Source organism: Phocoena sinus, chromosome X, assembly GCF_008692025.1.
Source record: "Phocoena sinus isolate mPhoSin1 chromosome X, mPhoSin1.pri, whole genome shotgun sequence".
Classification (NCBI taxonomy): domain Eukaryota; kingdom Metazoa; phylum Chordata; class Mammalia; order Artiodactyla; family Phocoenidae; genus Phocoena; species Phocoena sinus.
In genome coordinates, this window is record NC_045784.1 from 12,479,589 (window position 1) to 12,492,719 (window position 13,131).

At 44.5% G+C, this 13,131-nt stretch overlaps 1 protein-coding gene across 1 annotated transcript in view; it reads right to left on the reverse strand.

The window, feature by feature from the left end:
• Positions 1 to 1,036: 1,036 nt before the first annotated feature.
• PIGA (phosphatidylinositol glycan anchor biosynthesis class A) overlaps positions 1,037 to 13,131 on the reverse strand; it is a 42,472-nt gene continuing 30,377 nt past the window's right edge. The window contains exons 3-7 of the mRNA XM_032620270.1: positions 12,075 to 12,182; positions 8,789 to 8,939; positions 5,675 to 5,809; positions 4,374 to 4,565; positions 1,037 to 1,643 (exon numbers count right to left, since the gene is read on the reverse strand). Coding sequence (XP_032476161.1) covers positions 1,519 to 1,643; positions 4,374 to 4,565; positions 5,675 to 5,809; positions 8,789 to 8,939; positions 12,075 to 12,182 — 711 coding nt within the window. The 3' untranslated portion in view covers positions 1,037 to 1,518. The remainder of the gene's footprint in view (positions 1,644 to 4,373; positions 4,566 to 5,674; positions 5,810 to 8,788; positions 8,940 to 12,074; positions 12,183 to 13,131) is intronic.

Below are 13,131 nucleotides of genomic sequence, written 5' to 3' on the forward strand. Positions count from 1 at the left end.
AAATCACACCACTTGGGGAATAAAACATTCCACATCGTTTGAAAAAAAATGAAATAATCTATATTAGTGCTCAGAACCCCCAAAAGCAAGCCATATAATCTCATCTAAACTAGATGATTCATCTGAGGGTCTAATTCTAGCTTGATGGACTGGAAGGCTCAAAGGGAATCTAAAGACTATCTCATGCCCAATCATAAATGCTAAAACATCACAACCCCAAGATGCAGGGATCTGGACTTGTTCTGCATCCATTCTGGATCCAGAAGGATCGGTTCTGGTGAGTGATTCACACACGCACACACCCCTACCAGAGTTCGGAGGTTCGTACAAACGATTCATGAAATCCATGGTCCGACATTTCAGAAAGTGGATGCAACAGCAGGCTTCTAGACAGACTGAACACCCTAGGACATCCTGGGGCTTAACACAGACTTCAGACATTCAGCAAGATGCAGGTTGACCAAAAAATGCACTCCTGAGAACACTTTGAAGATAGAAAGCCTCCAGTTCCTGCATGTTCGATCATATGTATTTTAATTTATCAGTATTTTCCTTTAAAGTTTCTGCCTTTGATATTATGATTAGAAAAGAGCTTCCCTTTCATGTACATTCACGAAAATTTTATTCCAGTATTTTATACTATCGTTTAAAATGTTTTAACATTTTCCAAAAACCAAGATTCGTTTTTAGATGATTATGTGAAATAAGAATTTAATCTTTATCCCCAAATAGTTAACTGATTAAGATTAACTTATGTGATATTCCAGAGTTGTGAAAATCAGAAAAGGTCCTGAACAGTATTAACAGAAATATAATGCTAGCTACATGTGTAATTGAAAATTGGATTGTAGTCACACTTAAAAAGTAAAAAGAAGTGAAATTAATTTTAATAATGAAATGTACCTAATATATTCAAAATATTATCGTTTCCATGTGTAATCAACATCAACCAGGACCTCAGTAAGTGCAAGTCTCAATTAACTGTGATGGTTTAAAGTATTTGGCTTTTTTATATATAAAATAAAACACAAGAAAATAAAATTTTAGCAGAGATTTATTCATGGAAGGAAAGAAAGAAAGGGGGAAGAAGGGAAGAACTAAATCAGGAACCCATCTTCGAATACTTATATTCATCCTAATCTTACCCACCCAGATTTATATGTGTCTACACGCTATTCAGAATGGTGATCCTTAATCAAAGATCATGAATCTTGAAAAACAGCCTATTAATTTCACCCTACTTCACAATTTTTTAAAGTTTCTTAACAACAAGAGCTAAAAACAGAAAAGTTTCTGATTGCCCCTTGGTTAAAGAGAACATTAAACTAACCAGGAGTTTTCATTCCCCACGTGTGCCAGTCCATCAGGGATGTGCTCTAACTAGCTTAGCTCATTTGAGAGTCTAGCTGTTGGGTGTTACACTAGGGAGTCTAGCTGTTGGGTGTCTACACTAGGTACCCTGGGTACAGCAGGCAACAACCTGTTTATTTCCAAGTATCTTCCCGTGGACAGCTGGGACTACTGGTATAGGAGGAATTTTTCCAGTGGCTCCGGCAGATACAGTTTGTGGATGGTCTGATGACAGGTGCGACCCAAGCACTTCCGGACACACAGGCGGCACAGCTGGGAAAGAGCAGGCGGGCCTGAGGGAGGAATTAAAACGCGCGGTCACAGAGGCGGTGTCAGGAGATGTGCTGGGGCCTGACAGTCAGGCCACAGGGACCTCCTGGCTCTAGCTGCCCATGCGGCGGTGCTGGCTGGGTCCCCACTCACACTCAGCGGGGACCTCCATTCTCGCAAGGATCCCAGCTCAGCAGAGGATCTGGAGAAAGGATCCAACTCACTTAGACCCCATCATACCCTGAACCTCAGTCTCACGGAGTCTCATGGAGTCATCGTGCCCAACCAAGGCTTTGAGTCCCGAAGGAGAGCAAACTAACCAGTGTCCAAAATATGGGTGAATAGGCTGACTGAGCATTTGGCTGGGATCCGTGTCACACAGGGGCATTTGTAATAATGCCCCATTATTTCCTTACCTGACTGTATCAATAAAGATGGATGCAAGTAGATCCATGTGATTACTGGACTAGACAAAGTTTTCCTTTGCAAGAAAATCCTATCGTCACAGCGTCTAGCACCCCATGAGAAACGGTGACTACACAGGCAAATAAGTAGCTGCATGACACCTGGATTGATATTGCCAAGGAGCATCCATGTGACAGAACGCCACCTGGAGGAGCAGACCATCGCCCTTCCTTAAAATCTTGGGAAGCGAGAATGCAAAGTGTCTCTCCTGTCACACAACAGAGTGACCTCTGACACAGCTGCTGTTCATCCTTCTAGAGCAAGCAGCTGTATTTATGAAGACAGAGACAGAGGAACTTGTTTAGAAGAAATATGAATCCTGGACCTGGAAACATTTTTGATGGAAGCAAACAGGAAACGTGACAACTGCTATAAACCATATTCTCGGCTAATCGTTGTTAAGTGTCCCATATTTCCAAACTGGGAGCCGGTAAGGAAGGTCCTAATTCTTCCAGTAGACGTTCAAATCAAAGAACAATCATTAATGACACAGACTCTTGGAAATAATCTATACCCATCTTCCTCAAAGTGACCTCAGACTGGCGGCATCAGCTTCACCTGAGAGCCTGGTGGCCGTGCAGCGTCTGGGACCCCACCCCAGAGCTCCTGAATCAGAATCTGCATTTTAAGGAGATCCCCAGGTGATTCATATACACGTTGAAGCTTAAGAAGCACTTGTCTGGAGAGTATTCCTAAAACTATTGAACCAAGCATCCCACTTGGAAGGTATACAAGACATGGGGGCACTTTCACAAAATGGAACTGGTGAGTGAAATTAAACTCTTCCTCATTAGAAACTGTTTCAGAAGATTCAGGATTGGGGCATCGAAACATTAAGAGTGCACATTGGGGCTTCCCTGGTGGCGCAGTGGTTGAGAGTCCGCCTACCGATGCGGGGGACGCGGGTTCGTGCCCCGGTCCGGGAAGATCCCACATGCCGCGGAGCGGCTGGGCCCGTGAGCCATGGCCGCTGAGCCTGCGCGTCTGGAGCCTGTGCTCCGCAACGGGAGAGGCCACAACAGTGAGAGGCCCGCGTACCTCAAAAAAACAACAAAACAAAACAAAACAAAACAAAACAAAACAAAACAAAAAAGAGCGCACGTTGGAAACTTATGGTTACCAAAGGGGAAGAAAAGGAGGGATAAATTAGGACTGTGGGGTTAACAGATACACACTACTATATATAAAATAGATAAACTACAAGGACCTACTGTATAGCACAGGGGCCTACACTCAATATTTTGTAATAACCTATAAGGGAAAAGAATCTGAAAAAGGATATATATATACACACACACATAATACTTATATATACATACACACACATATATAGCTGAATCACTGTGCTGTATACCTGCAACACGACATTATAAATCAAGTATACTCCAATAATAAAAAAGAGAGTGCAAGTTGGAATCCTATTCCTTGGTTAGCATCCTAGACCTACTTTTTAGTAGCCGTGTAACCTTCTGAAAGCCCATCTCTTCATGCCCCTCATTTCCCGCTTGCAGCTGGGATAGCACCAGTTACTATAAAGTTCTCATGGCTTCAAAGTCTTGAGAATTCAGTGAGATGAATCTATGTTTCAGACCTAGCTCAGCGTCTGACACGTGGAAAGCTGAATAATTATTATTACTTTAATAGTCTCCCGAGCATACAAACGCTCAGAAGAGACTCAGATAGTGTTCTCTTTCTGTAGGGACACAGCACGGTTCTCTTTAGAATCTGGGATATGAAGCCTTGTAGATGCCACCTTCCCTCCTCTAGCGTCTAGAGATGCGTTAGCCCATGTGGACATGGGCGTGGGGCAATGCGGAGCGCAAACCCACCTACTCCCTGAGCTGGAGAACAGGCAAACAACTTCACCGCTTAGTCCAGTTTCTGAAAGACACACTGTGTGTCCACCCGACCATCTCTACTCAAGTATTTCTCATTTTCCCTGAACTGCCTCCAAACATTACAAAGCAGAGTTTTGGTCTGCTCACTCACGTGCTTATGCCAGGATGCATAAGACAGCCCAGCCCTTTCACCAAAGTTCTCTGATTATTTTCTTGTTAATGCAAATACAAAGCAACATACCAGTGGTCTGTAAATGTCCCTTTGTTATAAGTGAATACGCCCAGCAGACAAAAATCCCATCTCTGAGATGCTAGGACTTGCCCCCTCCCACGTGCCACTCCCAATTAAAAAGACACAAAGGAAAGGGTAAGAGAGTCTAGAGGGGAGACTGGAAGGAGAGAGGGCAAATGTGCCTGTGGAAGAGAAACGGACGCCCAGCCCTTCCTTACCTTCCCGGAGCAGAAGCGCCTGCTGCACGCCGCTTTTCGGAGCTGCCAGATCAAGTGCACTCTTGCCCTGAGCGTTTTTGCACTTGAGGCTAGCCCCGTAGTCTATCAGCAGGTGGATGATTTCCACACTGTTCTGCTTCGCAGCGGCATGGAGGGGGGTGTCCAGCCACTGGCCGTGGTCAACATTGGCTCCTTAACAAAGCAGATGACCACAAGTCAACACCCAAGGTTAATGGAGAAACACTACGAGCCTGAGATGTGCTAGCCATCGATAAAGACATCTTAAACGTCATGACATATGTGACAAATCTTTGAAAATATATGACTGAAGCTCAGACCCCCAGCAATGCCTACTGTTTCCAAACACTCTGATGAGAAAAGTATCGAATAAAGATATTTTTAGTTATTTTAAGTGCTTCACTTGCCCTCCCACAGGAACTGTGTGACAGAGAAAATTAAATCTTTGCAGCTCCTTTTACATAGTTATTTTGTTTTTTGGCAAAGGACACAGCTAGGTTTATTGGGTATTTACATTATTCTGGGCTCGAAAAAAAAGTTTTCTGAATTACTATAGGGAGTGGTAAATGATAGGGGATAAAAAAAAGACAAAAAAAATCTTAGAGACAAAAATTCTTATTTAAAGTTTCTTAATACAATCTCGACCTTTACGTCAGTGGCTAAGTTTGGGGAATCTTTAACCAAATAATACTTTCAAGACCTTTTACTTTTCCCTGGACTCTCAGTTTCTGTACATGCTTTTGAGAATTAAGCAACTAATTTTGCAGGGTTGATCTAAAGTACTCTATGACAAATGTCTGCTGTTTTTACTAGCCAGCATCTTCCTGGTAACCACACCTAGATTTCCCTCTGGGGAACCATCTCCCGTGATTCCCAGCTCATGTGCTTCCAGTGAAGCCCAACCACTGCAGGGTACACTGAAATCTAGGCCTAAGCCAGTCTGCATATTGTATTCCCTTGGCCACCATGATTGGTTCAGAAATGGGCATGTGACTTAAAAAGAGCCAGTGAAATACAATTGGTTGTTTTCCCCTAGGATTTATGGGAAAGAGACTCTTGCTCTCTCTTCAGACCACCAAGGAGAACCATACCAGGTAAATGGAGCCAATATCAAAAGAAACAGAACTGAGAACTACAGACACTCATCTCTGAAGTTGTTTTAACCATTTAGGTATCAAATGCTGTCAGAATTTTGTCCAGCCTGACAAGAACTTCGCCTCCGAAGCCATGGAAAACCAACGAGGTTAACTGGTTCTTCTCATGAAAAGACTTCTGGAAGTTACCTAATTCTAGAAGCTTCTTCACACAGTCTAGCCTCTGATAGGTGCAAGCCACATACAGGGGAGTTCCAAGGTGAGGCACTTCCTGGTCAATGTTAACGTTATTTGCCAGCAGAATCTCCATGCACTCTCTATTACCTGGTGGAACACAAGACAACCTCACTCAAGTAAGGGAAATATTAACGATTCACAGAATTATAAGATTGCTTATCTGGAATGGGCTCTAGAAACAACCTAGATTTTTTTTTTTCAGCAGGAAAAAAATTTGGGAGGTGGGGGAAATCTTAGAAATCTCCAAAATAAAAAGATTAGAAAGAAGAACATGCCCACGTACCACCCCCTGCCCCACTGAGATTCTTCCCTGCAGCCTTGAGGTACCTCCAACCAAACTAAGGGTTCCAAGGAACACGGCTGAAATCACTCTCTATAGTAAGTCACCGGATCACAGGCAGAGGTTACAAGACCCAGGGGAATAAATGACTCGTGCTATTATTACCCTGAAAAGCCAGTGCTCAAATCCAAGGCCCAGCCCTGATCCATCCATCTCCATTACAAATCTCTCCTTCTCTTCCTCACCCATGCATGTAAGATTGGGTGGATGGTCACGCCATGCACCTCCTTATTTTGGTCAACTTGTAAGACTCCTGTGAGAATTAATAAAAAGCCTCAAGTATAGAATCTATTTAAATGCACTTTCAAGTTTAGTGGCCAACAAGAACTAGATAAGTAAGCATTCTCCTTGGAGAGTTCACCCAGTGAAGAGACAGACGTGATTAATTTGCAGCATATGAATGATTTGTTTGGGAGCAAATGCTTCTGAGGTATTGATGGGAGTTTTATAAAGAGTTGGGTTTTTTTTGAAGGTTGAAATGTTTCCTAAAAAAAAACAAAATCTTATCATCACTGATTAGCTTAACCAACCTTTTCTTTAGAGATGACACCAAAATAAGCTTCATCTCAGCCTGCTTGATTCACCACAAATTCTGAATTAAGCACAATTATGCATTAGAAACTACAAGTAAGGCTTCCGTGAATTCCAACTACTTTACTACTGTTCACATAAGTAAATTTTATATTATAGCATTAATCTGTCAAAGTATTGACTCAGACTGACCCCTCTTGTTCCTAGAGGTTTAAAGCTGTAAGAATCCAGAAATATCTAATCAGGACCTAAAACTGCCTGGTAAATTCAGTGTATCTAATAAACATTTAAAAGCATAATTCCTGGGCTTCCCTGGTGGCGCAGTGGTTGAGAGTCCGCCTGCTGATGCAGGGGACACGGGTTCGTGCCCCGGTCCGGGAAGATCCCACATGCCACAGAGCAGCTGGGCCCGTGAGCCATGGCCGCTGAGCCTGCGTGTCCGGAACCTGTGCTCTGCAACGGGAGAGGCCACAACAGTGAGAGGCCCGAGCACCATAAAAAAAAAAAAAAAAAAGCATAATTCCTGTCTTTTTTTTTTTTCCAAAAGAAACTGAGCCTAGCTTGAGTTAAATTTAAGTGTTCTCAGGAAGTTTTAAAAAAATGAATATATAAAAGTCAAATGATTGGCACTAATAGTATCTAAAATAATGAATTTGCTATTCATCCTTCCACTCTGTGGACACTGGTCCCTCACATGTTTTTATGATACAGAAAAAAATATGTAGAGACACATGAATTCATCTGTTTATGATAAGCATGTATATACCAGAGGTACATAGATACCAAACACTCCATATATAACCATCCAAGCACTGCAGAATTACTTAATTCAAATCATTACCAACGTTCATCCACTTTTAAGCATTTGGATGGAAATACAGATAATAGATTTTTACTTCAAATCAATATTTTAAAAATTTTAAACACTTTTATACCATTTCCAAAGTAGACTATTTCCCTACAACTTAAAGGACTTACTTGAAGTTTGGGAAATAATCAGCATCAATTATTAATTAATAAATGTTTGTTAAATATGTACAGGACATCAAAACCATAGATACACAGAGATTTGGGGGTTTTGTATCATTTATAGTAATCCACTGCAAAAAAAAAAAAAATTACCAAGTGACATGTTTAACAACCTGGGACAAAACTTTCACCATTGCCTTTTGAAATAAAGACTTTAATTCTCATTATACCAGCGAAGATCACTGTTCTACAGTGTTCTAACTTCTCCACGGTATTTCTATTTTTTTAATTAAAAAAATTTTTTTTTCTGTTTTGGCCGTGCTATGCAGCTTGCAGGATCTCAGTTCCCCGACCAGGGATTGAACCCGGGCCACAGCAGTGAAAGCACTGAATCCTAACCACCAGACCACCAGGGAACTCTCTCCACTGTATTTCTGATCTCAATATAAGAGAATAACTCCACCGCTGGGTAACACAGAAAATGTTGCTCTTTGGGTGTGACCTTTGACAAACGGCGTTGGCCTTTCAATGGCTCTTCTTGTTCATGTCTAGTCTAGGCATACAGTTTTAAAATTCCTTAATTTTACTCTTTTCCATCATTTCAAAAGCAACTGAGAACACAGAAATCTAGAATTCACCTCAAGGTTTCCAATGCCACGGTTTTTACAGTTGCAACTTCTTTTCAATAACTAATGACCTTGAGAGCTATCAGCTCATCTAGAGTATATTGCTCGTTGCGCAGTTACCTTTAATCCTCCATTAGAGACACTACGGTCTGGGCTTTCAAACACTTTCACCACTTACTTTATGGCGGTGGTTGATGTTTTATGGGCTTTGGGGCATGAACTGTGCTTTTCTAGTAAGAACAGAGACATAAACACAGTACAGCTCATGGAAGTTACCCTTGCACTCCTGACTCCACCAGCTGCTGCCCAAACACCAGCAAGGAGCCTCAAGCAAGGCCTGTTGGGAGACTGAGCCCAGGAAAGAGGACATCTGAGGCAGACAGCCATTCCCTGGTTCTAAGAAGAGCTGTCTCATGCCCCAGTGGTATTTCCTAAAGATTTAGGTATATTCAAGTTACTGCCGTGGGATTTCTAAGCCACAGCTAGTCTACTGGTGAAAAAGATTTGGGCGATCCTTGCAAAGAAAACCTTCTATGACTGATTCACGCAGATAGGAGGGAGCGCACCAATGTTCTGTGTGCGACGCGATGCCTCGTTTACCTCTCTTCACTGCCTCGTGGATGGGTGAAGCCAGGTGCACCTCAAGCTGGGCCTTGGCTCCAAACTCCAGCAGCACGTTGACACACGCAGCGCTGCCACTGCAGCAAGCATTGAAGAGGGGCGTGGCTCCGTGAACTGTCACCCCGTTGACCTAACGATGGGCAAAGAGAGAACCAAAGGGTTTGCTATCTCTTTCTCACCATCTCCAAGTGTGCATTCCTATGTACCTGCCTGGAGAAACTTCCCACGCCCGTGAATGAACGAGGGAACCCCGCATCCTTACAGTATTGTGGGGTTCTTTTAGGTACCAGTAGCCTATCAACTCTCACCTATAAATATCAATAGTAGCAGAAATGAGGCCAAATGGGACAGTTTTTAAGATGTACTCAGGGGTATTCTAGAGCTTCCTAGGAGCCCCCTAGTTGTGAGGAGTGGTCCTGTATGGTGGATCAGAACACGGTCTCTGGAACAATTAGCTTGCGTTCAAATCCCAGCTCTCTCTCCTTTATGTGCTCAGAGATCTGGATGGGATACTAACTTTCTGTGCCTGGGTTTCCTTATCTGTAAAATGAGGATCATAAAAGAATCGCCCTCAGGAGGTTATTGGGCGGATGAGGTGAGTTACTATATGGTAAACACCTAGAACGTTGCCTGGTGCCCAGTAAGCATTCAAGAGACATTTGCAGGGGCTTCCCTGGTGGCGCAGTGGTTGAGAGTCCGCCTGCCGATGCAGGGGACACGGGTTCGTGACCCGGTCCGGAAGATCCCACATGCCGCGGAGCTGCTGGGCCCGTGAGCCGTGGCCGCTGAGCCTGCGCGTCCGGAGCCTGTGCTCCGCAACAGTAGAGGCCACAGTGAGAGGCCCGCGTACCGCAAAAAAAAAAAAAAAAAAAAAAGACATTTGCAACAATTATCTCCATGATCTCCATTTTCCATTCATATGGAGCCGACCCCCCGTGCCAATCATGAACAAACATGTCAGGAGCAAAAAGTATTGGAGAAACCATCTAGCCACAGATTTCCTTTCTGGTCCAGTACCATCCACAGAAACTGCATATGCCAAAAGGGAATCCCAAAGAGATCATGACCAGGTGAAATACACAAAGAAAATAGTCATCAACATGGTGTCTCTAACCACCCTCAGTGCCTTCTAGGGATCTGAGGGGCAGGGGAGAACCAGCACAGCTGGGAGGCATCTTTGAGTATTAGCACCAGATTGAAAAGAACATCCTGGAACCAAGGCATTCTGGTGGGGAGGCTCTGGCAGGACATGTAGGACAACGAAGGTTTGATGTCAAGCCATTCTGCCTCAACAACTAAGGACATACGCTTGTGACCACCAGGATACTAAATTTTCTTGTTTCAGAAACAAGATCTTTCTCCACAATGCCAGGATAGCCCCCATTCAACTGGAAAGTTAAAGATGAGATGCTAAGATGGCAGAGACGGACAGGGACAAATATGTGTAAATTCATAAACTCTAAGGATTTCTAGGAGGTTGTGATTAATTAGATGGGGAGATGGAAGAGACAGGATGATTCCAGGCTTGGGGCTGGAGAAACCAGGAATGTTTCACCTGGTCTCTGAGGCTGGGAATCCAAGAGAGGAGCCGCTCCCAGGGGAAAGAACACGATAAGCAGTTTCAGATGCACTGAGTTCGAAGCACCCACGGGACTGCCAATCTTGAGGAATTTTCTACTGATTGATCAACTTTCTCTTATTCCTTCTCTCCCTCTGATTTGAATGTTAAATAGTACAATATTTAGTGACTGTTCCCTCATAAGATTACCAAAGACAAGGGACCACGTCGTACTCTCTGTCCCCCACAGAACCTCCCAGAGGCTCCTCTATCTCCCACCTGTGCTACACATAGAAACCCAACTTCCATATAAAATGCAAAGAAAAATCTTCGTTAGGCACTTAAAAACATTATAGCTCGTGAAACAAAGAATACAAGGACTGAGTTCAAAAACGAAAGTAATGGGCTTCCCTGGTGGCGCAGTGGTTGGGAGTCCGCCTGCCGATGCCGTGGGACACGAGTTCGTAGCCCTGGTCCGGGAAGATCTCACATGCCGCGGAGCGGCTGGGCCCGTGAGCCATGGCCGCTGAGCCTGCGCGTCCGGAGCCTGTTGCTCCGCAACGGGAGAGGCCGCGATAGTGAGAGGCCCGCGCACCGCGATGAAAAGTGGCCCCCGCTGGCCGCAACTAGAGAAAGCCCTTGCACAGAAACGAAGACCCGACACAGCCAAAAATAAATAATAAAAATAAAGGACTTCCCTTAAAAAAATTTTTAAAAAACGAAAGTAACATCACAACAATATCTGGTGACTAAATAAAAGTCCTTGAGATTTTCAAAAGTATTAATTTCAGAATTCTATGCTGATATCTGTACGACATACAGCAGCTCAGTCACTCCTTGAAAAGGAGAGAATTTAAAAATAAGATAAAGTTCATTGCGTAGTGTTTTTCCAATGTATTATTTATTACAAGCTCATTTAGCTTGATAATTTTGCTCAACAAAAATCGTTGTGGGCGTAGCGTGTTGAATTAAGAGTGGTTTTTTGATTGCTATTCTTTTTATTTTTTTTTCATAGTTTTTAAAATTTAATTAAATTTTTTTGGCCGCGTTGCACGGCACGCAGGATCTTCCCCGCCCAGGGATGGAACCCATGTCCCCTTCAGTGGATGCGCCGAGTCTTAACCACTAGTCCACCAGGGAAGTCCCCTGTTGTTCTTTTCTTTTTTTTTTTTTTTTTGCGGTACGTGGGCCTCTCACTGCTGTGGCCTCTCCCGCTGCAGAGCACAGGCTCCGGACGCGCAGGCCCAGCGGCCATGGCCCACGGGCCCAGCCGCTCCGCGGCATGCGGGATCCTCCCAGACCGGGGCACGAACCCGCGTCCCCTGCATCGGCAGGCGGACTCTCAACCACTGCGCCACCAGGGAAGCCCGCCCTGTTGTTCTTTTTAAATGTGTTCTTCTAAATGTTTTAAAATAAAATTTCCAAAGTCAGTGTTCAAATTACTTTAGCTCAAGCTGTTTTTTTTCAAGTTAGTATCACAGTTCTGAACGAATTCCGTAAATTACCTTATCTGAACGTTGGCACAGAGACATAGAGGCTGAAGAGAGGGGTAACCAGCAGTGTCTTCCCGACCATCCAAGAATATGGGCGCCGATGGGGCCAGGCCTGCGCACCCCACCGCGGGTAAGGGTTCTGGAAGGTGATGGGTCTTTACATGTTAGCGGTTGCACCTGGGCAGCCAGACCCGCGGGCGGGGATGGTACTCACGTGGGCGCCGTTCTCCAATAGGGCCTTAGCGCAGGCCACGTGGCCTCCCAGGCACGCCTCATGGAGAGAAGAGACCCGGTTAATTGTTACCAGGTTCACGTTGACGCCCTACAATTTGGAGAGAAGTAGATTAAAGGCTACATCAGCAATAAGAATAAACGGCAAGGTTGTCGGACGTGTTTGTGAAGTGTTCGTAGCCTGCGGGCACCACCTAGAGAGGAGTAGAGGCCATGACTAGGGGAATCCAAACACAGCTGGGAGCCTCGGCTTCACTGATTCAGCAAAAGCTCATTCAGTATCCTGGGCCAGGCCATGTGCCAGCACCTGGAGCTTCAAAGCTTATGACATGGGTCTCTCTCCTCTAAGAGCTTAGTGGGGAGACAGAAATGGTGGCGGGAAGTGGGGTGGGGTACGGTGGGGAGGAACCCAGCCAGAATACTGCCATACTGGAAGCATGTTCACATTTTAATTGGGGACATAGGGTATCCTTGAATCTGCCTTGGGGAGTAAGAGAAAACTTTGCAAATGAGCTAGTATTTAGCTACGGCTTGAAGCATAAAAAATTTCAAACTAGGCCGCAGAGCACAGGGAGATCAGCTCGGTGCTTTGTGACCACCTAGAGGGGTGGGATAGGGAGGGTGGGAGGGAGACGCAAGAGGGAGGAGATATAGGGATATATGTATATGTATAGCTGATTCACTTTGTTATAAAGCAGAAACTAACACACCATTGTAAAGCAATTATACTCCAATACAGATGTTAAAAAAAAACTAGGAAGGCAAAAAAAAAAAAAAGGCATTCCCTTAGGAGGGAACAGGATATGCAAATGTGGGACGCAGAGGAGGGCGAGTCAGGGCACGAGGTGCCTAGTTGCCAAATCTCTGGATCAGAAAGAGCCCACACGTGACAGAGGAGGAAGAAAAAAGGGGAAGTGGGGGGAGGGGGAAGATGAAAGGGGACGGTAGGCTAGAGACAGATCGTGAAAGGCCTTGGTTTCCGAACGGGGGTGGAGGTGGGGTGCATGTGTTATAGGGAATGAGGCGCCTTTCAAGTCTGT